At 44.8% G+C, this 24,975-nt stretch overlaps 1 protein-coding gene across 11 annotated transcripts in view; it reads right to left on the bottom strand.

The window, feature by feature from the left end:
• TACC1 (transforming acidic coiled-coil containing protein 1) overlaps positions 1 to 24,975 on the bottom strand; it is a 106,773-nt gene that overhangs the window by 18,666 nt on the left and 63,132 nt on the right. For 6 of the 11 annotated variants that reach the window (XM_066236875.1, XM_066236883.1, XM_066236876.1 and 3 more), the window contains 4 exons: positions 12,617 to 13,700; positions 8,850 to 8,910; positions 7,148 to 7,355; positions 3,730 to 3,782 (listed from right to left, as the gene is read on the bottom strand). In XM_066236875.1, the coding sequence (XP_066092972.1) occupies positions 3,730 to 3,782; positions 7,148 to 7,355; positions 8,850 to 8,910; positions 12,617 to 13,700 (1,406 nt within the window). The remainder of the gene's footprint in view (positions 1 to 3,729; positions 3,783 to 7,147; positions 7,356 to 8,849; positions 8,911 to 12,616; positions 13,701 to 24,975) is intronic. The other 5 variants (XM_066236877.1, XM_066236879.1, XM_066236886.1 and 2 more) reach the window with 3 other exon arrangements.

Raw genomic sequence — 24,975 nt, 5'->3', positions numbered from 1 at the left:
CATGAATAAGCCTGCGGGTGACCGCATCTGGGTCAATGCCTTGATCGTAGCCTATGAGAGACCCCGAGTCAGAAGCACCCCACAAAGCCATCCCAGGATTCCTAACCCAGAAATGATAGCATAATAAATGTGTGTTGTGGATAACTGATACATCCCTAGACATCTGAATCATTCCATTAACTTCCTACGCCATGTTTATCAAGAGGCTGTCTGGTAATCTTGTTCCCCATGCAACATGCTTACAGGGTGATAATGCGCTAAGTTAAGCTAACATATCTGGTTTACCTTGTTGTTACATTTCCAATGCTAAATTAATACATCCTGAAGTATGTATTTTATGAGTGTTTACTGTTATTATTTTCTTTAAGTAAGAAGAGGGGAGATAGAGACAGATTCTGCATGCACCCTGACCAGGATCCACCCAGCAACCCCCATCTGGGGCCAATGCTTGAATCAACCAAGCTATCCTCAGCACCCAGGGCCAACACTTAGACCTACTGAGCTATCCTCAGCGCCTGGGGCTGACGCTCAGACCAACGGAGCCACTGGCTGCGAGAGGAGTAAGTAAGCCAAAACTTTTTTTAGTAAAGAAAATAGCATCTATTCTGGAGTTCAGCATCTCATTCATTTGTTGAGGTGATAAACAAATTCAGCCTGCCTGCTTGTTTAACAACTTTTTGCTAACAAACATGGCGTCTGAAGGGAATAGCATTCTGAGTTGGGGGTACTAGATCAGGGCTCAAATGACAGCAAATATTTCCTGATGAGTGAGCTCTGCAGCCTGCAGTTCTCGTCTAGGGCAGGGCCCTCTGCCTGGCCACATGCCAGGAGCCTCCCGGCTCAAAATGCAAGAGCTCTTAAGAGATATGGCAGGAATTAATGCCACCCCTTCCAGTCCCTTAGCATTTAACTTTCTGCATTCCTTGGTCCTTTATATTGTTTACCAAAAGTGAAGAAACCTACAGAATGTACCTTCACAAAGCACTGGCCTGACGATCTCTTCCTGGTCTCAGCAATCTTATATGTTTAATAAAGATGCTGAACCAATCAATCATATCCTTCCAAAAGGGTCCTGTCTCATGTCCCTTAATACACCCTGTCCCAAGGAGCATTCATACCTGAGAACCAACAAAGACCTCTCTCTAGACAGTGGAAGCCCAGGGAGTCCTGGCTGCAAGTTTCCCGTGAGCACAGAGGCCACAAAGTAACCTCCTGGCGCATGCCCTTGCAGCGGGAGAATCGGCATCATTCATCTGTCACGGCATGTTGACTGTGCTCTCCCTATCGCCTGTCCCTGAACCACCTGGGGCAGGGCCACTCCTGCCACTTTTCTAACAGAGACATGCTTGTAAAAGCCAAACAAAGTCAAATCTTAAAAAGTTTGACTTCCTTAAAAAATAGACTCCTAAGTGAGAAGTGCTGCAGCCCAACAGCTGAGAAGCAGACGAGAGACTCCCAGCCACCAGGCACTTGCCCTCTGGCCACCACCCACACGGGGTGTGAGACTGCAAAAGACGTGCTTCAAAGCCACCCAGAGGCTTTAAAGAGTACATGCTAGATTAAACAGACTTCTTTATTCAATGGTTTGAATATTGTAATTTCTTTAAGCAACACTCAATATTCTAAGGAAACAGGTTAATTTATTTTAGGAAGTTCAACTGGGGTTTCTTCGATCACAGTATGCTCTTCACAACCTGGCTCTAGAGACAAGTGTTTCTGTTTTTCTTTCTCACTCTCTTTTCCACCCTCTTCCTATCAACATCACACCACCTTCTATAGCCTCGCACCCTACAGCTTCCGCCTTCCACCTATCATTTCATTTTATCCTCACAATCACTCTGCTGGGCAGAGAGGTGCCGCTAGTAATATGGACGAATGAGCTGGGAATCCAGCAGTTTAGCAGGTTTGTTTCAAGAATGGGGGGAACTAACTGAATGTGCAGCCACACAGACCATTGCTTGGTCCGGCCAATACATCCTTCTTCAATCACCCTCTTGCCAGTTTTTACACTGCAAATATTCAAAAGTGTTCCCAGAGTCCTTGGAAAATTCCAAAAGGAACTGGTCTCCCCAAGAGCAAAACCAGGCTGTTCTGGCCATGCAGCGGGGAGCCTCATCCTCTCACAGGTGGGGAAGGAAGACATCCTCTGTCCCACAGATGAGAAGCCCAGGTGTGAGCCCATTAGTAGCTGCACTGGGATTAGATGGCCTAGCTCCCAAAATGCTGAGGATCAGGTAAGTTTCTAAGCAAAAGTTATTCTGTCCAGAAACAAATGTCACGAATGTGAGAGGCCCCTGTGAGGGGACATGCCCAAGTCCCCGTGTGCTTTGTGCACGTCTTGGGCTCCTGCTTCCGCAGGCCCCTCCTCCGCCCAGCCACCTTCCCATCAGCTGCACATCCGCGCCTCCGGGGAAATACCAGGGCTGCCGCCCAACAGTGAGTCTCCTAACCAGCCCCGTGGAAAGACATTCTATGAAACAACTGACCAGGTGCTTCAAAATGTCAAGGTCAGGAAAGACAAAGACAGACCGATTAAAGGATTTAATCTGCGACAGATTAAAGGAGCCTAGGGACATGAGAACTAAATGCCATGCAGGATCCTGCACCAAAGAGAGACATTACCGGCACAACTGATAAAATTGGAATATGGTTTATGGATTATGTAATACTGTGTGTCAGTTGATTTTGATAACTGTGCTGATTATATAAACTGAACATTTGAGTATGGGTGAAAGATTTACAGTTATTCTTTGTACTATTTTTGGTAATCTTTGTTTTTCATTAGCTCAGACCCAGCCTTCTTGACCCCATGCAGCCGGTCAGTGCCGGCTCCTGCGGCCCCAGCAGGCCCCAGCGAAGTACTCTATTGCAACATTACCACAGGTGTGGTTAGTTTCCATTTTGCTGTTCAAAAGAGCTTTATAATGCAAGCCATGCGTAATTTAAATACTCTCACTAGCCATATTTAAAAAGTAAAAGGAAACAGGTGAGATTAACTTCAGTAACATAGTTTAGTTAACCCAATATATACAAAATAGTATCATCTCAACATGTAATCAATATAAAGTTAGAGATACTTTACTTCCTTTTTGTACTAAGTTGTCAAAAACTGGTTGTTTTTTACACTTAGAGGACACCTCAGTTCAGACTGGCTCCAGTTCAAGTGCTCAGCTGCACATGCAGCTAGGGGTGCTGTCTAGGGACCCTCGGGGAGACCGCCATCCCTTAGTGAGGAGCTGTGTTTTATTTCTATTTCAACCCCATCATGGGCTTCAAAACAAATGCTAGAAAAATCTGAGCACCACTTAACCCTCCTCAGCCAGGACCAGGACCTCACCGCCTTGATCCAGGCGGAGCTGCCACGATCGTGCCACAGTGAGGAGTGGTGGCGGGACCTATGGGCTCTCGCTGGCCTCAGTTTCCCCTGCCATTCCGGCTCCCTGGAGCTGGGGACTCAGGCTCCTAGAAAAACCAGAGTGGGCAGCAGGAGACCCAATAGACAGCCCACTGCTCTGAGTCTCTGCAGGGGCCGGGGGGCTGGGACCCTGAAGCTTAGAGCCTGAGCCCTCCCCTTCTCCCTGAGACCACCTTCCTCTCCCCCCCGAGATTCCTACCTTCACGTGTCTCCCGCTGATAAGTGTCTGACTTTTCCTTCATCATTCTTCTTTTGTAAATAAAAAGCAGAGTTCAGAACAAAACAAAAACACCCCACAACATTTAGGAACTTACTGGCACGGCAGATCCATCTTTCTCCATCTTCTGGCACGTCTCTTGTTCTATGCCTACAACACAGAGAGTCATTTTTGTAGTCATCGCAAGAGTCGGTTCTTTGCTTTGCTTCCTAGTAAAAGACACTTGGAAACCCCAGCACAGGCCCAGAATAACATCTATGAACACAGAACGGCATTTCAAGGTTTCCAAAGGAGCACCAGTTCTCTGTTGACCACTGTGTTGTCTGTGTTAAAAGTCCAAAATATTCAGAAGGAGGAGTGCAGAGTGTTAAAAGTCCAAAATAGAAGAAAGGAGTCCAGTTAGCCATAAACCAAAGCAGAATCTTCAGGTGGAAAGAACAAGGCTGCCCCCTTGTGTCCACAGCCTAACCAGGGACTATTTCAGGAAGAGGAAACACCACCAAATGCTACTTTATTACCAAGTCTTAGTGAATTTACATTCCACCCCAAAGTTCCTTCAATCTAATTAGTATAGCAGTTGTAGATAAAACAATAAGCTTCCAATTGCAATACCCACAAGACTAAATTCATTTTCTACCTCCCACTCTACCACCAGAGGCAACATTTTAAAAACTCTAACACTACACTTTTTCTAATTCAAGGAATATGCTCTCACTAAAGGCAATTTTTAAAAAATGGAAAAGCACACAAAATGTTAACACTCCCACAACGCAGTAATGAATTACTATTTTAGTATCCTGTCAATAATGAATTATTTTTAAAACATAAATGTGACTATTACTACTCTGTTTAAAAACCTTCAATGGATAAGCCCAAATTCCAAACTGCCCCTCTGTCTTCTCACTTACCCTGTGGCCTCAGAGAGCTACTGGCCACTTTCCTTACATGGCAGGCTTCTTCCCATCCCTGAGACAGATTCCTGCTCTCTGGTGTACATCTATGTCTGGACCTGTCAAGACCTCGCTCAAAGGTGACTTTCCCCAGTAAATATCTCCGACTCACCTGACAGAGATCAGTCTTCCCGTCCACCTCCCACGCCCACACCTGCAGGACCACAGCCTCTGCTCACTCCCTGGAAATGGCTAATCAGTTATACAGGGACACGGCACCTGTTCACTATGAGGACAGCACTGTGTCTAAGAGAACCCCAGCTCTATGGACTTCTGTTGAAGGACTTCCCTCCGAGTGAGAAAGAATATAATTTAACACATATCTACTATGCACCTGCACCCAAGGAAATTCAAAGATGAATCACTAATATAACCTCAAGAAGTATATCAAAGATACCCTTCTATAATTAATATACACAATAGGAACAAAGAAGAAATGCATTGGGAGCATAAAGTGTGGTGGGAGCCGAGTGACATTTTTTAAATAGGCCCACAAGAACGGGCAGAATTTTTATAGAAAATAGTAAAGAAAGGTATTTCAAATAAAAGAAATAAGTGTAACCCTTATAAATGGGTAAAGGGGCATAAAGAGAGATGGAAAATGAGATCGTGGTAAAGAAGTCAGAGCATGAAGAGCTCTGGGAAGAGGTCTGAAACAGTGCCCGGCACACCTGACAGATGAAGACTGAGCCCGGGGCAGGGCGGCCAGAGCAATCACTTCCACACAGTGCCGCTTTCACCCGCTTCCTGCTGTGATGACAGATCACCATTTCTTACATTCTAAGTACAAAGGCCCCGAATTAAATTATGTTGCTAAAGATCTGAGTTTTTGATAATGTTTAATGTACTCAGAAACATGGTTCTAAACATTTCACAAGTCTAGTTTAGGACCACCAATATAACTTGGGACCAAAAAGAAGGCCACAGCTCTAGAATGTTCTAAGAGTCCAATAGCAAGAAGTTTCAGTACACGTGAGTCTATCTAGGTTCTTAGTTGAACACTAAAAAGGGTTTATAGGGCATTGGTTAATTGCAGTCTACCATATCTGTGAGCAGGAAAATTTGTAACAGTCTTAATGAAAACAATCTTTCACCCTTTAACACTGTGGTTAAAAGACCATGGAACCAGGCTGCAGAGGTCGGAATTCTACTCTAGGTCTACCATTTACAAGGGATCCTGGCCGACTAACCTAACTTCTGTGTCTCACTTTCCTTCTCTGAAAAATGGGGGAAAAAATACCTAACAAGGAGCAGTGGGTTAATAATACATGTAAAGCACTTAGAGCAGGGGTAGTCAACCTTTTTATACCTACCGCCCACTTTTGTATCTCTGTTAGTAGTAAAAGTTTCTAACTGCCCACCGGTTCCACAGTAATGGTGATTTATAAAGTAGGGAAGTAACTTTACTTTATAAAATTTATAAAGCAGAGTTACAGCAAGTTAAAGCATAGAATAATAATTACTTACCAAGTACTTTATGTAGGATTTTTGCTAAGTTTGACAGAATAAATCTTTATAAAACAACTTACTGTAGTTAAATCTTTTTATTTTTATTTTGGTTGCTCCGCTACCGCCCACCATGAAAGCTGGAACGCCCACTAGTGGGCGGTAGGGACCAGGTTGACTACCACTGACTTAGAACAATGCCTGCACTCAGGAAGGAATTATACAGGAAGGAATATTAGTTTCTATTATTTCTGTAAGTTGAACAAGGAGCAAAATAATCAAAACATGGTTACAGGCCACTACACTTTATAATATGGCCACATAAAAATAAATTATAAAAAATTTCAAGCAGTCCCACATGTTAGTGTCTCCTGGATATCCTGCCACTCTTATCCATATGTCCCTGGAATTGGATAAAACACCCTTTTGTGTCTCTTTTCTTGGTAAAGAAGCGAAGTATAGATCGGCATCCTAAGTCCATCCTTCAGGTGACCCAATTCTCTAATCTAAGGCAGGGGTCCCCAAACTACGACCCGCGGGCCGCATGCAGCCCCCTGACCATTTATCTGGCCACCACTGTATTTCCGGAAGGGGCACCTCTTTCACTGGTGGTCAGTAAGAGGAGCATCCGCATCCTGTGCTCCTGGAGTACTGTATGTGGTGGTGCCGCAAAGCGAGGCGTCGCTCATGTACAGTACTACTTCCGATGACGTGGGACGTACACGTCACGGCTCTGGAAGCGAGTCATATCACTTGTTACAGCTAGCAGTGACAAATATGGAACTGGACATTGACCATCTCATTAGCCAAAAGCAGGCCCATAGTTCCCATTGAAATACTGGTCAGTTTGTTGATTTAAATTTACTTGTTCTTTATTTTAAATATTGTATTTGTTCCCGTTTTGTTTTTTTTACTTTAAAATAAGATATGTGCAGTGTGCATAGGGATTTGTTCATAGTTTTTTTTTATAGTCTGGCCCTCCAATGGTCTGAGGGACAGTGAACTGGCACCCTGTGTAAAAAGTTTGGGGACCCCTGCGCTCTAAAGCGTCTGCAGCGTTAGGCTTTCTGGCATTTCTATGCTTATGTACATTAGAAAAATGAAGATATGCTTCCATACCTGCTTCTGAGGATGAGAACGCATGATTTATGGTAGACACAGGAACATTGGTACACTCAAAGTACTCCAGGCCTTCCTCTGGCTCACCTTTCACCTCGGCCCCGGCTGACTTCTGCCCAGAAGAAGTGCATGCCAGTTTCTCCTCATCAGTAGCATGGCCATCCCTGTTAGAAATGTCTGAAATCTGGGAGATCACTGCTCCTTCATCCTGGGAAACATAACAGAGAAGATGACACCGTTAAGGAAGACACGGTGGGGAAAGGGACATCTCAGAGCAGCCACGGTTCCATAAAGGTATTTGATAAGAGTTAACCACTGATCTGAGTACAAATCAAGCAAGAAGCTAGAGTCTCTCAATCACAAAATGCTATATTTTCGAGAGGCTAGTTTTTGTAATTCAAATCAGAGGTTTGCTAAGTTAATCTTTTCTAGTCTAAATTTCTAAAACAATTTTTGAAAATTTATTTATTGATTTCAAGAGAGAGAGAAACATCAATTTATTGTTCCCTTTATTTATGCATTCACTGGTTAATTCTTGCACAGGCCCTGACTGGGGATTGAGCCCACAGCCTTAGCATATCAGGACAGTGCTCTAACCAACTCATCTACTGGGCCAGGGCTTAGCCTACATTCATAAGCAAAAAACTTAAGTGGTTCAAGACAGAGGTTTTTAAATATTTTGCTTATATACCTGCTAAATTGAAAAAGAAAATCTATGTACTCCATTATATAAAAACTTTTCAGCCTGACCAGGCGGTGGCGCAGTGGGTAAAGCGTCGGACTGGGATGCGGAAGACCCAGATTCGAGACCCCCAGGTCGCCAGTTTGAGCGTGGGCTCATCTGGTTTGAGCAAAAGCTCACCAGCTTGAGCCCAAAGCCCCTGGCTCAAGCAAGGGGTTACTCAGTCTGCTGAAGGCCCACGATCAAGGCACATATGAGAAAGCAATCAATGAACAACTAAGGTGTTGCAACGCGCAACGAAAAACTAATGACTGATGCTTCTCATCTCTCCGTTCCTGTCTGTCTGTCCCTGTCTATCTCTCTCTCTGTCTCTGTAAAAAAGAAAAAAACAAAACAAAAAAACAATAACTTTTCAGCATTAAGTTTAAATAACTGCAAAGAATATATTATCTGATATAAATTGTGACCTTGCTTAAATCAATGTAGTTATTCTAATGATTTGATATCCCACCATCTATTTAAAAGCAGATATGAATGACCTCTTTAAAAGTCAGAAATTTACACCATTCCTCTTTCTCTCTGAATCTGTACTTCCATCTACTTCCACCAACTCAGGCTCTCCCACTATGTTGAAAATGATGAGCTGGAAAACCATCTGACTTTAGTAAAACATGATTCCAGGATGGAATCACCTCCTGGAAACCTACATCAGCATCCATCTATATCTCCCTTCATTTGGTGCCCCAGAGATGTCACACCCAGAGTAATGCACCTTAGTAAGATTCAGAATGGGTGAGAGGGAACTTCAAAAAAATGGGAAGATGGTAACTGGGAAAGGGTTCCCTTGTCCTGAGGGGCCTTTTCAGATCAGTTTAGGAAGCTGGTTTTCTTAAAGCTAAGTACTCCCATACCCAGTGGGAAATTTTTATTAACCACCATACCCCCACCTGGGGTGGAGATGCAGCTGCCAGTTTGGGGACTAGTGAGTCTAAGAAACGTTCTGGTGATACACAGACTTACCTGCGAACACCCATCCAAAGCAAGAGACTGCGTTTCATATTTCTTCACCTTACAGCCACTCCTGGAAGGAAAAATAATAATAATAACCAGGCTGATTTGGAACCTCACAGACAACTTTCAAGCTATGAGATGGAGCAGAGAGAGCAGACAGAAGCCAAGGCATACAGCATCACACAGGTCATCCATCTACATATCAGAGACGGGAACACCCTTTGTATTTCTGAATCATATCTCAAGAGGAGGGCAAGCAAAGAACCAGAGTTCAGTTCATTCTCTGAAGAGACCTCCCCGTGGGCTTCTGTGGGACGTTAAACACCAGTACTCTGACCTCTACAGTTTTTAATTACACACCACCAAAGCCGTTCGGGGAGCAGCCTTAGACCTAGAGACACTGGGCTCATCTGATCCTCACCCACTTGGGCTTGGACATCATTAGAAAATTACCACACGGGACCAGATTCTTTAAAAATTCTTTATTGTACTAAAAGCCATTATTAGTCTGGTAAGCTCCAGACCTGTGAGCTAACAGAGTAGAACTGTGGTCAACAGAAAGTATAAAAAGGCAAATATCTGTGTAAACTATTACCATTCCTATTAAGTAGGTAAAATGGAAAGGAATGTCTTGGCTGAAACTAGGGAAAATTCAAACCACCTGTTATTTCTAAACGATCATATAATTTGTGATCTGAAGACTAGTTTAAATTCTTCTGTTTGAATGAACATCAAACGTCCAGTAATGTGACTGTGACAAAAGAAATAATAATAATTTGCAACTTTTTCTCCTTGTGTGGGCAAACAAAAGAAAACGAAGGCAAGCATATGTTACCAAAATGTGCAGAACCACTAATTGGTTTGTGATTTTCATTCCTATGCTTGAGTGCCACCCCTCCACCAAACTCAAGTTGGTTCACAAAAATCCCATAGTCTCCATTTCATCCCCTGCTCCAACCCAGCAGCCTTAGCCTTTTTTTGATAAAAAGCCAATCATTTCTAACATGAAATAGCAGAGCAGTCCCTGGAAGCGCTGCTGGGGTGATCTCGGGGCCAAGCCGGCATTCAATATCCAAGCGCCACGAGAGGCGTGCCAAGGCAGGGGGCGCAAGCTCTCGCTCCTGAGGCGGCAAGGCCGAGCCCCCCCTTTAGGTTCAGACAATTGCAAGGCTAAGCTGACTCGGGAACTGGCAAATGAAATGCAAAACGTAATCCACAGGTCAAACTCAGAAACAGAAGCCAACATGCTATGGAGAGATGGTCTGGGGAGGATGGGGAGGAACTGCCAACAGTCCCATATGGAAGTGATGGCAGGAGTACTTACAACAGAAAACAGAGAAATTTCACTTGTTCAGTAGTCCTGATGCACCAACAAAATCAGAGACAGGAAAGAGACAGACAGATGGAGAAAAAAAGCATGTAAAGCCTGGAATATTTTAACTCTAGTCTGGAAGAGGTAAAGGCTGCAAAGTTCTTTCTATGAAGTGAGCCACAAATTTAAAATGGGATATTCATGAATGTTATCACTGATGAGTGAATGATTATCAGGAACCTCAACTCTAACAAATAAGAGTGGTAGAAACATTCAGAAATGTCACATATGCAAAGTTACAGATGAAAAAGTAAACAACATTTCACTGCTGAGCCTGTTTACTCTTAAATGTCTAGTCACCCAGCTTAAGGCAATGCATGAATAGAGTTGAAAATGTGTCTGCTTATATCTACTGCAGGTGTGTATCACTAAGACACCTAAAATGACTTATCTTACTCGGTCCACAAAAATCCCAATCATACATAGTATGTCGTCTCCATTTTATAGAAGAATCTGAGATGCCAACTAAACGTGTCTTTTAAAAAGTCACACAAGTAACCCGCTAATAGGTCTACCTGTCCACTAGATGCTATCCCACATAACTCTCTTCAGTCTTTCCTATCAATGAAGGGATGTGCTAAACAAAATCCCAGCGTTACAGACAGGTTGAGCACTCTTCTCAGAGACTAGAGTTTTGATTGCATAAGAGTTCAGAAAACTCTTTTATATTAGATCAAAAAGTCCATTCACCAAAGATGGAGTATGAAGAAAATGCTATCAGGTGAAGTAGGTAGCATTTTCTACCTGGTAGTCCTACCAGGTAGGACTCAAAAGAGCGTGCTTCTTGCCACTGAAAATAAGATGTAGGCTAAATGTCCCTCCTGTTGGCCCAGATTTAATCTTATCTAACAGGAATGCACTAACTACATGCCTTCAACATATAACTGAAAGGAAGGCTCCCAAATGACTTATTAACACCTTGCTAGGCAGAAGCTCTCCACATTTAGGATAACCCATATCAGAAAGCACCAAGGCCTTGACCTGGCCAACATATACCCCAGCCACTGTCTAGACAACAGTAACTAATCTTAGCCACAGAAAAGCACTTGGAGGACACCTGATCAGTCATATTATTCAGCAACCATTTAACTGCTTAATATAATCAAAAAACAGATCAACAACTACTAATAACACTTTATTCCCCTAGACCAGCGGTTCTCAACCTGTGGGTCGGGATCCCAGCGGGGGTCCAACGACCAAAACACTGACCCCTGTGTTTTGGTCATTCGACCCCCGCCGGGGTCACGACCCACAGGTTGAGAACCGCTGCCCTAGACATTTTGAAGTTGCTTAAGAACTGATTCCTACCAGCTTTGATATTTTCTGCTCTTTAAACCATTTCCTTTTAGTATAACTCACCACGCCATCCAATATTTTTCTTAAAGTCACAGTAATAATAAAAATTACTTCCCTACTGATCTATGGTGACAACTAAAAATATTTCTTTTTCAGTCTTCCTTTTCATATTTTATCCTCTATGTCACTGGTCTTCCTTTATAGCTAATTTTTAGCAAAAGGTTACAGGTTTACAAGGGGGACCTGTGAACCTTGATTATTATCACTCAAGTGCTGGGATAAGGTAACCCTGCAACAAATTTAAACTGAAACTGGACATGAACTATGGGCTGAGGTGATCACTCTGAGAACTCCAAGGACCTTGCAAAAGTGGCCCCAGATTCCCCAGGGTGGGGGGTGGGGGAGATGGTGTGACAACACACAGCAAAAGACTAATTTAGTCAGATTTATGTCACCATTGAAAATATTCTTAAATCTTATTGGAAATTCACCTCCTTGGTAATGGAACCGGAAGCTAACTATAAAGACATAAGAATTCTCACCAACTTTTAGTGGTTTGCTTCCAACAAAAATCACAGCTTTCTGCTTTAAGTGAAAAACTTCTACAGGACACTTTTGGACCATTTTCTACAAGTTCTTGATACAAGACAGATAATCTGTAGATTTGGGATTTTTGTTTTAACCACAGAGAATCTGAGGATGGTGGCCAGCACAACACTTGAATTTTATATATGAAGTGACTCCTGACAGCCCAGATAGAATTTCTGAAAACCATCAAATCTCTGCCTGCCTACTTCATGGCATTATTTTAAACAGGAAGAAAGTACTCAAGGTGGGAGGTGATGGGTGGGTGGGGTAGTGGAGAGAGTTCAGTGGAATAAGCTGAGCATTCAGAAACTAGGTAGACATCTAAAAAAGAAACCTCTGATATTTAAGATTCTACACAACAGTTTGGTTCAAAATAGTGAAGACTGCAATATAAAGTTGTAAGCTTTGTGTCTGCCCAACTGCGCCTCAAAGATAACTTCAGTTCACAAAAGCCCGAGCAGCTGGCTGCAAACTTTGAGAGTGTACACGGAACACAATACCCACACCTGTCGTCACTCACGTTATTAAACGCGACTTTGCCTTCTTGGGTGATTCTAAGATTTCATTACCATGATTACCAGCAGGAGAATGGAAGTCACTGTTTGTTAAAGCTGTAGTTGGTTTAGAGGGATCCAGGGATTCATCAAAGTGGTAGGAGCCCTTAGAGGGGAGGAGAGGGGAGTTCTGGCCCCCAAAGGGACTGCAGCTGGGGTCATCCCACTGACAGGGATCCAGCTTAGAAGGTGTCTGGCAGAGAGGAGCGTCGCCCGCGGCTGGGTCCAGAGGCGGTTCTGCACCTTTGGCGCCGACTGCCTTACTGACGCCATCTTTCTGTACCCTGGGAGTCGGTTTGTTACCCAGTTTCCTGCCAAGTTTTCTTGGAAGGCCTTTCCTGGACTCTACATTTTCCACATCTTCTGTGAACTCGAACTCGAGCTTGAGAGGGGAGCTCCTCGACTCATCCAGCAGCTCCACCCCTGAGTCATTGGTGTCACTGCTGGGAGTGCTGCTGGATGTTTCCGTAACGTCTGGGGGACACTTCTGGCTCCTGGCATCTCCTGACAGGAGATGTGTGTTCCCATCCATTCCATCAGGATAGGACGCCTGGGGCAGGGGCATGACCTCCATAGAAGCTTCTGTTTCGGAGAACTCGCCAACTGTCTTCTTCCTCAGAGAGACGGGTTTAGGCTTTCTTAGCTTGCTTCTGCTGGGCACTGGCTCAGAACAGGAGCTGCCACTCTTCAGGTCAGCTTCTGTGGAGGCGTCCAGGGTAACCCCCATGGTGCCGTCGGTCATCGCCTTGTCCTGGGCGGCTTCTGGTGGGCTGGAGGGCGGAGCCTCACCTGAGATGGCAGTTACGTAGCCATATGCTGCTCCTGTTCCCAGAGCTGTCGAGACACTCGGGGAATGCTTGGTTTCTATTGAAAACGGCCTCACTACTGAAATTCTGCTAGTTTCGTGTTCAGGTTCTTCTTTGAAATCCTTGACTGAGTGAGAATCAATAGTCGGCTGTGGGACCTCATTTCCCAAGGGTCTAGAGCAAGTCTCGGATGAACGTCTTTCAACCACTTCTGCTATTAGCTGTTCATCCGCTTCTTGTGAGTCTAAAACAAAACACAAAAACCATCTATTAAAGAATTATCTTTTTGGCATTGGTAAGTATCTCCTACTTGATGAATGCACAAGACAAATAGCAGGCTCTTCCCTTACTTTCTGAAGCGCCTCTAAGTTTCAGCAAGTACAGCAGTTGCAGCCTCCAAAGCAAGAGCTGGTACAACCCTCAACAAATGAATCTTCCCATTCCAAGTTGTGAATGTATATTATCCAAGTGATTCAAATAATAACCACACCAAATATACGTACTAAGGAAAAGGCTAATGGATCACAGATAGACTGCAAAGCATATTCACATGATGTTAAAGTTCCATTGTTAAAGTTAAATGACTGGGCTGGAAGGCGCTATAGGTGCAGGGATCGAGCTGGCTCTGACGGTTCCCAGGCAGCACCCGGCAGTGTCAGGGGCTGAATTTCATACAGCAAGCAGATTTCAATTTTTGGATGTTAAAACCAAGTACTCCCTCTTCCCCAGAATGGAATTTAAATAATCAAACTGTTTCAAAATTAAATGGCAAATGCACCATAGCCAGCTGAGAATAACTTCCCTGTAGACTTAAAAACAAAAAGAACTAAATTTAAAAAAAAAAAAACTAATTTGAAGAAGCAGATATAGGAATGGCTTTAAAAACAAATAGCCATTATTTTACTAAGACACAAATCATAAAACAATAGCTATTTTTTTTAATTTTAGAAATATTTTTAATTTTTAAAAGTAAAAATACATAACACTTTTTTTTTCATTTTTCCAAAGCTGGAAACGGGGAGGCAGTCAGACAGACTCCCGCATGCGCCCGACCGGGATCCACCCGGCATGCCCACTAGGGGGCAATGCTCTGCCCATCTAGGGTGTTGCTCTGTTGCGACCAGAGCCATTCTAGCGCCTGAGGCAGAGGCCACAGAGCCATCCCCAGCGCCCGGGCCATCTCTTGCTCCAATGGAGCCTTGGCTGCGGGAGGGGAAGAGAGAGACAGAGAGGAAGGAGAGGGGGAGGGGTGGAGAAGCAGATGGGCGCTTCTCCTGTGTGCCCTGGCCGGGAATCGAACCTGGGACTCCCACATGCCAGGCCGACGCTCTACCACTGAGCCAACCGGCCAGGGCCTGCTATTTTTCTTTAGAAGCACTCTCTAAACTGGGCCAAAAAGTCAAATCACTTCTAAAAAATGAAGATACTTTTCAATTGGGGTCTTATTAGGAGAATTGCTTCGATTAGGAAGGTATAATGAGGTTATTCCTTTTTAAAATTTATGTATTTGATTTTAGAGACAGGGGAAGGAAGAGAGAGGGAGAAAGTGGTAGAAACATCGATTGGTTGTTCCACTTATATATGCATTTATTAGCTGATTCTTGTACATGCCCTGACCGGGAATCAAACCCGTAACCTTACCATACCGAGATGATGCTCTAACCAAATGAGCTACTTGGCCAAGGCAAGGGTATTTCTTCAAAGCAAAAACTAAGGCAGTGTTTTCCTGACTTAGATACTGAAACAACAGAGTAGCAGCAAACACGAAATAAGCTGGTTATTATCAGAGTATCTCATGATTTTAAAGGAAACTCAGAGATGACCCACTAATCCTACTTTCTATTCCTAGTCCTAACCCAGGATCAAAACCTTGAGCCTCACTCGAAGAGTTTAGGAAATACTCACACCTTTCTATCCTTCTACATGATGCCCTTCTGGCTGGAACTGGGCAGGGGCTTCCACCTATAGCTCTGGGGAGTAAAGGGTTATACCTACTGTATCAGAAAGCACGCCACCTACCATGGTGGCGTGGGGAAGGAAACAAGCAGCCCCTATCTGAAGTCAGCCCCCCACCTGGAGCAGAGAGGAAGGAGCTCCACCGAGAAAAGAGCCCGCCCAGGCATTTCCTTGCTAGCTCAGGCCAGGTGCCAGGGAAGCAGACTTGCCCGGCCCTCCATCTGGCGGCGGGCGGGCGCAGACCCGGCCTGGGTCTGTACCTTGTTTGCTGCAGAAGGCACTAACGGGCTGGGAGGGAGCAGTGGGAGAGGACTGCTCACTGACCTGAACCTGTTCTGGACGTTGTGAGAATGTAGAACAAGAAAACAAACTAACCACATAACTCAGAAAGGTATGTCTGAATAAGACCTTTTTCATTTATACTCTAGATCAGCAAGTGTCCCAGTACCAACTGAGCCCACACACCTGAGTGCTGCCCTAAAGCAGAACCTGAACCCCAAGCATCACACCCAAGTCACTTTCTTTTTTTTTTTTTGTATTTTTCTGAAGCTGGAAACGGGGAGGCAGTCAGACAGACTCCCGCATGCGCCCGACTGGGATCCACCCGGCACGCCCACCAGGGGGCGATGCTCTGCCCATCCGGGGCCTTTCTCTGCCGCGACCAGAGCCACTCTAGCGCCTGGGGCAGAGGCCACAGAGCCATCCTCAGCGCCCGGGCCATCTTTTGCTCCAATGGAGCCTCGGCTGCAGGAGGGGAAGAGAGAGGAAGGAGAGGGGGAGGGGTGGAGAAGCAGATGGGCGCCTCTCCTGAGTGCCCTGGCCGGGAATCAAACCCGGGACTCCGGCCTGACCTGTGGTGGCGCAGTGGATAAAGCATCGACCTGGAAATGCTGAGGTCGCCGGTTCGAAACCCTGGGCTTGCCTGGTCAAGGCACATATGGGAGTTGATGCTTCCAGCTCCTCCCCCTTTCTCTCTCTCTGTCTCTCTCTCCTCTCTCTCCTCTCTAAAAATGAATAAATAAAAATTAAAAAAACAAACAAACAAACAAAAAAAACCGGGACTCCTGCACGCCAGGCCGACGCTCTACCACTGAGCCAACCGGCCAGGGCCGCAAGTCACTTTCAGTAAGAAGGAAAACACCCACCCTCGTCGGCTCCAGTTCCCAGTCTCCCATTGGTCAAGAGTTCCAGCCACAACTGTCAGTGCCTGTTTTTAATCTGAAAATACTGTTGCGTACTCTATTCATCCTTCTGTTTTCACAAAAACCCTGTATTCCTTAAAAACTTTCTTCCAGGGACTGAACAGCTGTCTCCCTGGAATGAGTCTGAAGAGTCTGACAAGCACGGCGCTGCCTGGTGGCTCGGTGAGCACAGGCAGAGATTAGATCAGCAGATGAATTCAAAGCACACACATAGGAAATCCAGAAACAGACCAACACTTCCACTTCCGCCACGTTTGCTGCTGCTGACGGGACTCTTCCTCTCCGTGACCAGCCTCCCATAAATCTGAAAGGCTGCGCGCATCGCCCATGTATGCTCTAACACAGCAGATGCCTTCCTGCTTCCTCAGGATACGGACTGTCTCCTGTAAAAGAGTTTCCCACCCCTTTATAATATGGTGAAAAGAAAAGGCATGGATGCCAAAAATGTAAAGGTTGAGGCAACGCCTGACATTCTGGTTTGCACTCCAGTATAATGAAAATATACTGGCTAAAATACAAGTTCTGAGAAACCTTGAAAGCCTTAAAAGAGGGAGGGGAAATACCAGTATCACAAAATATATTTGAAATTCAGAAATGTATTCAGTTAACAGACTGAGAACCCACTGACTAGCTGCTTTCACATGTACAATCTCATTTTAGGAGATAAAATGACAACCCCTTGGAAAACAATGGACTGCGTTACTTCAGATTTGGCCTAATTGTCCAGGATGCTTGACTTCTTCCCCTCAGATTTTAACTTTTTGGTGAAACAGTGTCTGCAAGCTCCTTCTGATCTATCGCTTCCTGTCCTTCAGCTACAGATGGTCCCTCTCATGGGTTTCTAAATACCTGATATGCAAAGCGAGAAAGCTGCCAGAACTTAAACAGGTTTCCGGTACGGTGCAGACACACATCCTGGCTTCCTCCTAATCTCAACATCCACAAATAGTATAGATCTCTCATCCAAGTCTAAGATACAAGGTCTAACTTTAAGGCAAAAACCTTAAAACAAAAATCTCAGAACCAATACATGATACTGAATCTCTTTTACACTAACGCAAGGTGGGGTCCACGAAGACTCTGAAACGCTGTGGGAAATTCTGCGGGACTTCTGTCTGTGGGGGGACATCCACAGCTTCCCACTGAGGAGCCACTTCCCCATTTAGGAGCCTGTACTTAGGGTCCTCAAAAGAGCTCCTCATTCCTGGAGTTATAACTTCAACCCTCACCCCAATCACTACACTGGGGTTTAAAAACTCTGAAACTACTGAGGGGGAAAGAACTCAACGTCAAAGACTAAAACTTGTCACCTCTGAGAACATTCAAAAGGAATGTGTTACAAGTGCTGTTTTAAGCAATTTTAAGTGTGGACTAAATCCTTGAGAGGAAACCCTTACTAAAACACAAATTCAAATAGGTTTGTTTAAACAAAATTCAGTCACCTTACTTAATGCATGTTGACAGTGAGACTGAAATAAAGGGTGGACTAAAGGAACACAAAGGACTAAAGGAACACAAAACATCCAGTGACAGCTGGAGGAGACATGGTCTTGTCAGGACGCGGGTTGGCAGGAAGGCACTTGGGCAGACTACCCTGGGAACAGAATCAACCCCCAGGAACAAACTGTAGAAAACAATTTCCATCTCAGGAAGGTGGTTCAGGTTTGTAATGCAGGGTGAAGCCATGAGGTCTGGGGACAGCCCAAATGTGCCTACGTCTGCAGGCTGTTCTCCCCTAATAACGGCTGGATACTCCAAGTACGTTGATTTGAAGGGGAAGCCAAGTGGCCAGGCCGCCCAGTGACCCTGGCCTTGGCTAGCCCCACGCACAGGTGAGGGATTGTGAAGTCCTGGCAGACAGGCTCATACACCAGATGTTCAGGAAACGCTGGAGCCACCATCACTAGACACCAGATAAGCTGCCTCCCACAAAATCTCGTATAAAGTGAAAAAAACAATGTGAAGGAAGAAAAAGGAGGAAGTCGAGCACTGACTACTGTGTCAAGCATGGTGACTGAGCATTTTACAAACAAAAACTCATGCAACAAAAGAAGAATTAAAGAGAACACACAGAGAGAATTTCTGTCATAAGGACTTGACAAACTGGAGTGAGCAACCAGACCATAAATCCTCCTCCCATTTCCCATGTAAAACAATACTGTCCCTTGTGCTGCCACTGAACTGCAATTCAGGAATTCTATATAATGGGTATACAAGCAATTTTTAAATGGCCAAAACATATTTGAAAAATACGTTTACTTTAAATTCATATACAATTAATAAACAGGATACCATTTTTAACCCATCATATTTGTAAAAAAATACTCAGTAACTAGGCAAGGAAGCCAGTAGGCATTCTCATACATCTCAAGGGAAAGTATATTATGGTAATCCTTTCAGAAGTATTTAACAGTACCTACCAAAATCCAAAATGAACTGATTTTTTAACTTATCAATTCCACTGCTAGGAATGTATTTTAATTATGCACACAAAGAGGGCCAGCCAAAAGCACATATGTACAAGGATGAGGATGTTCACCTGAGTGTGGGTTCCTATACTTTTCTGCGCTATTATAAAGCATCACAGGGGACTGACAGATAATTTAAGGAGTAACATCACACTGGAATACTATGTGGGTCTTAACAATGAAGCTGACCAATATATGCTATTACGGGAGGATCTCAAAGACATGTTACAGGGAAAAAGCAGAGAAAAGGACAGTGTGTTAAAGTATGCCTCCTTCTTCAATTTAAATGTATAAAATATATAAAACTGATATTCAGAGGCTCAGAATCCTTGTTAGTAAGCAAAAAAATCTCTTCTTACTCAAAACCTAATCCCGTTCTACCCATTTCTCTTGTCTCCATTTCCAACCCCAACGCGCTCTGCCCCTACTTCCCCCGAGTGCCCAAGACCACTGGTTAGGCAACGTCTTCTTAGGTACGACACCAAAAACACAAGGGACAAAGGTCAAAATTGATAATACGAACTTCATCAAAAATAAAAACATTTTTATACTTCAAATGATACCCTCAAATAAGTGAAAAGACAACTCACAGAATAGAAAACACTGACAATCATATATCTAATAAAGGACTTGTATCTAGAATACATAAAGTACTCTTACAACTCAATATAAAAAGATAAATAACCCAATTAAAAAAAGTTGGCAAAGAATCTGAATAAACATTTTGCTAAAAAAAGTTATATAAACAGCCAACAAGACATGAAAAGATGCTCAACATCGTCAGCCATTAGGGAAATTCCAAATCAAATCAAAACCACAAGACAGCACTCCACACCAACTAAGATGGCTACAATCATACAGATAACAACATGTGTTATCAAAAACGTGAAGAAACTGAAACCCTCACACACTGTTGGTAGGAACGTAAGAGGGTACAGTAACTTTGTAAAAATTTGAGTTTCCTCAAAACGTTAGAAATAGTTATCTTATGACCCAGCAATTCCATTACTAGGTATATACCCAGGAGAAATGAAAACATACATCCACACAAAAAGCTGAACACAAATATTCACAGCAGTATTGTTCATAATGGCCCCAAACTGGAAAGAACCCAAATGTTACACTGATGGGTGGGTAAACGAAATGTGGAATAGCCATACTGTGGAGTATTAATCAACAATAAAAAGGAATGAAATACCAATACATGCTACAATATGAATGAACCTTGAAAATGTTACGGTAAGTGAACAGAGCCAGTCACTAAAGACTACGTGTTTATACGAAATGCCCAGAACAAGCAAATCTATTGAGACACAAGGTAGATTATCAAGTTGCCTAGTGCTGGAGGGTAGAATGGGAGAGGAACGGTGGCAGTGGAGGGGGTGACTGCTCATGGGTAAGGGTTTCCTTGAGGCGCTATAAAATGTTCTGAACATTAGATTGAGGCAACAGTTGCACAATTCTGTTCCTATACTAAAACCCATTGACCTGTACATCTTAAATAGGTGAATTGCATTGTATGTGAGTTACATCTCCATGAAACCAATAAAATAAAAAAAGAACATGGAGGCTCAGGGCATAAAAGAGCAGGGGCAGCATCCTGAAATATCTAATAAAATGTTCTACCACACCGTAGACTTACTTTTCAGGAAATGCTTTAAATAGTCTCTTATGTGTGTCACTTGTAGGGACACATACTTGAGAGAGGTGAGAAATCTCACCATCACATCAGTTTTGGATTTTAAATTTCTCTTGAGGAAGCCTAGAATGTGCTAGATAAAGTCTATTTACAGAAGGAGGTGAAAAAAATGACATCATTCCTCTCTCCTATAACAGGTACAGCCAAATATACGAACCATCCTAGAGACATGACAATTGTGAGGCTCAAATGGCTTTTGTGTTGTTGTTTGGGGAAGTAGAGTTTTTTTACTCTAATTTTTAACACTTGACTTTTTCCAGGACCTCCCTCACACAATCCCCTATTAAACTATCTATTTGCTGCTAAAATGTCAGGAGAAGCAAACCCAGGGAAACAGAAGGTAGCTAGCTCCCTCCAGACTCTGAGGCTTCACACTCGGTCTCCTTTTTACCCCAAAGCAAAACCAAGCGCCCAAAACACAACTGATGCTCAACCAGTGTCCACTACCCAGCAAATGTCCATCTCACGTGATTATCTTTTTTTATACAGAAAAAGAACCTGTAAGTAGTGATAAAGTCATGCAGCTCTACACAACAGCTGTAAAGAACATTTGTTCTTCATCTGACCCCCTCCCTTTGAAGACCCCTCCTACAGATACTTGGCCCACCCTCCCATCCCCTAGTCTCCCAGGTTTGAATAAAGGGCTTCAGGAGGGAAACAAGTGTGATTCTGGCACTGTGCCACTCCTATCTGCAAGCGTTCTGACCTGAGGAGACTGTTAATAGAGTCTTTACTAGGGTTGCACATTACCTTTTAGGCAGATTTTAGGGCTTTTCAATTTCATGCCTCTGAGTTCCTGGTCCCATTGATTCCCCCAAAGTTGAAATATATTTTATACAGGCCAGTTGGCTCAGCAGTAGAGCACTGGCCTGGCATGTCAATGCCTGGGTTCGATTCCCAGTCAGGGCACACAGCAGAAGCAACCATCTGCTTCTCCACCCCTCCCTCTCTCCCTTCTCTCTATCTCTCTCTTCTTCTGTCGCAGCCATAGGTTGGCTGGAGCAAGTTGGCCCCAGGTGCTAAGGACAGCTCCATGGCCTTGCCTCAGGCGCTAAAATAGATTGGTTGCTGAGCAACAGCCCCAGATAGGCAGAGCATCACTCATAAAGGCCTTGCAAGGTGGATTCTAGTCAGGGCGCATGTGGGAGTCTCTCTCTCTGCCTCCCTGCTTCTCACCTAAGGAAAAAAAAAGAAATATATATATATAATATATATATGTACATTCTAAATAGATGAGTCAAGGGCATCAGCCTTAAAATGGAGTTGAAGTGAACACTATGTATTTATTGTCCAGTGACAGGACAACTAAACAAAAAGGCCTTTTCCAGAAGGCTGGGTAGAACCTAAGGGTGTGGGCTGCAGAGCTCACGTTCACCTGACAACCACTGGAGCCCCGGGTCAGGGTTCCAAGTGGATGAGTCAAAGCAGGAAACATCAGAACATTCTCTTGAGTATGCCAGAATTTTAAGATGTTACTACTTAAAGCAGAAAAACAACATCAACACACATACACACCCTTGACTCAACCTAGGTAATGAACTAACTGTCCAACCCTTCTCCTCCCCACCTTCCAAAACAAAATCAAACAAAAACATTACTCAGGAACTAAGGAGTGGGGCTGGGGGGAGGGATAATTACTTTTTGTAAGAGACAGGGCGCCAAGTGCCACGTTGTTCTCCCAAGATAAGAGATAACCTTCTAACTCCAGACAGACTCACTCTAAAATACAAAACTCCACAGGTAAAAAAGAATTATCTGGAAAGCCACTTGATGGACTGAAAAGGCATGTACTAAGGATGAAGAAAGTACTTCAAATTTGCAAACCAACACCTTATGTTATTTTATTGACAAAAAGACCCAAACCTGCCCTGGCTGGTTGGCTCAGCGGTAGAGCGTCGGCCTGGCGTGCGGTGGACCCGGGTTCGATTCCCGGCCAGGGCACATAGGAGAAGCGCCCATTTGCTTCTCCACCCCTTCCCCCCCCCCCCTCCTCTCTGTCTCTCTCTTCCCCTCCCGCAGGCAAGGCTCCATTGGAGCAAAGATGGCCCGGGCACTGGGGATGGCTCCTTGGCCTCTGCCCCAGGCGCTAGAGTGGCTCTGGTCGCGGCAGAGCGACGCCCCGGAGGGGCAGAGCATCGCCCCCTGGTGGGCATGCCGGGTGGATCCCGGTCTGGCGCATGCGGGAGTCTGTCTGACTGTCTCTCCCCGTTTCCAGCTTCAGAAAAATACAAAAAAAAAAAAAAAAAAAAAAAAAAAAAGACCCAAACCCTATCCTCTGAGGGCCAAGATTACAATAAGGTAAGAGGGCGGGGCCCACTATTCACGAAGAATCTGCCTATCAGGAAGCCAAAGCCTTCTCCAGAGAAGCCCATGTAACAATCAATGCCTTCTCACTCATGAGATGCCCCTGAGTTCTACAACTGTCTTGGTTTTTTGGGGTTTTTTTTTGTATTTTTCCGAAGTTGGAAACAGGGAGGCAGTCAGACAGACTCCCGCATGTGCCCGACCGGGATCCACCTGGCACGCCCACCAGGGGGCGATGCTCTGCCCATCCGGGGCGTCGCTCTGTTGTGACCAGAGCCACTCTAGCGCCCTGGGCAGAGACCAAGGAGTCATCCCCAGCGCCTGGGCCATCTCTTGTTCCAATGGAGCCTTGGCTGCGGGAGGGGAAGAGAGAGACAGAGAGGAAGGAGAGGGGGAAGGGTGGAGAAGCAGATGGGCACTTCTCCTATGTGCCCTGGCCGGGAATCGAACCCGGGACTCCTGCACGCCAGGCCGACGCTCTACCACTGAGCCAACCGGCCAGGGCTACAACTGTCTGGTTTTGAGGTTACATTTCAGAGTGGAAACCCCCTATCACAGTCAGAACTCACAGAGCGCCCTCTCTACAGCACTTCTCCATCCCCAAACTATGCAGCAGGAAGAGCAAGGGGAGAGAGAGCATGTGCTACCAGATGGGGCTCCTGTGCAGAGACCTGAAATTGTGTAACTTCTCTCTGTTGCTGCCAAACATAATGTGCATCTCTTCAGAAGCAATTACTGGCGAATTCAAAATACCAACTGCCTCTCTCACAAAGTAGCAGCCGCCTACGCGGAGCTGGGAGGCTGATGCAGGATAAAGAAAGGCTGCAGCCTGCAGGGAACAGCAGCAGCCAGCACATCGGGCACAGGAGACACCTCCCACAAGTGCACAGGGACCCTGGCTGAAGGCCACGTCATGTTCCCGCTGCTTCTGCTCCTGCACTCTAAGGACAGGGGCAGCAGGAAGGGGGGGGCAGTTAAGAGGCCCCAAAGAAAGAAATAACGAAAAAACTATGCAGTCCTTGATATAATTTTTTTTTTTAAGTAGAAAGGGGCCTTGAGGTAGCCAGCCTCCAAGATGGCCCCCAGTGAGTCCCACCTCCTGGCATTCACACCTTGGACGGACCTGGTAACCAAAAGGATACTGTGGAAATAACAGAGAGCTACTTCTGAGGCTAAGTCACAACAGGCATTGCAACTTCCATCTTGCTCTTGGATTCCTCCCTCGGTGGGCCGCTGGCCACCAGACTGGAAGAACACCAGGCAATCCCAGAGAGAGAGAGGTCCACCCACACGGTGAAGAAGTGAGGCCTTACCCGACAGCCAGCGCTGACTTGCCAGGCCTGAGCAAGCTACCTGAGGAGAGGGTGCTCTAGCCCCAGCCAACCTTTCAAACGCCTGCAACCCCCGCCAACACCGTGACTCTGCTCTCCCCAGGAACCTAAGCCAGACCACCCAGACAGCTGCTCCCAAATTCCAGAACTGCAAAGCTATGCGAGATAATGAATGTTTCCTCTTTTAAGCTGCTAATAAGTTTTGGACTAACCTGTTATGCAACAAGAGAATGAATTCAAGCCTCTTAGAAATACCCCTTCCTACCCTCAAATAGGTGCAGAGTCCCAGGAGGCTGCGGGCGCACACGTTCATGCACCTGCCTCTCCTCACCCACAGATGACTCCCGGGAGAGGGAAGCAAAACTATTAGTCAGTGTGCCCATTTCCTTTTTCTTTCTCATTGATGAGCTGAAGCTAAGCATTAAGGAAGCAAATTTTTTTAATCCAACTGCACTGCTTACACAGTGAAGCTTTATTTTTTTGCTTCTATCTAAATTGTGCTGTAAACTTCCAAATGTCTCATGTCCAAAATTCCTAAAATACATTTTATACTTCATAT

This window comes from Saccopteryx bilineata, chromosome 6 (genome assembly GCF_036850765.1).
Source record: "Saccopteryx bilineata isolate mSacBil1 chromosome 6, mSacBil1_pri_phased_curated, whole genome shotgun sequence".
Classification (NCBI taxonomy): Eukaryota; Metazoa; Chordata; class Mammalia; order Chiroptera; family Emballonuridae; genus Saccopteryx; species Saccopteryx bilineata.
The sequence above is the reverse complement of the archived record's forward strand: the minus strand, read 5'-3'. Positions and strand labels throughout refer to the sequence as shown.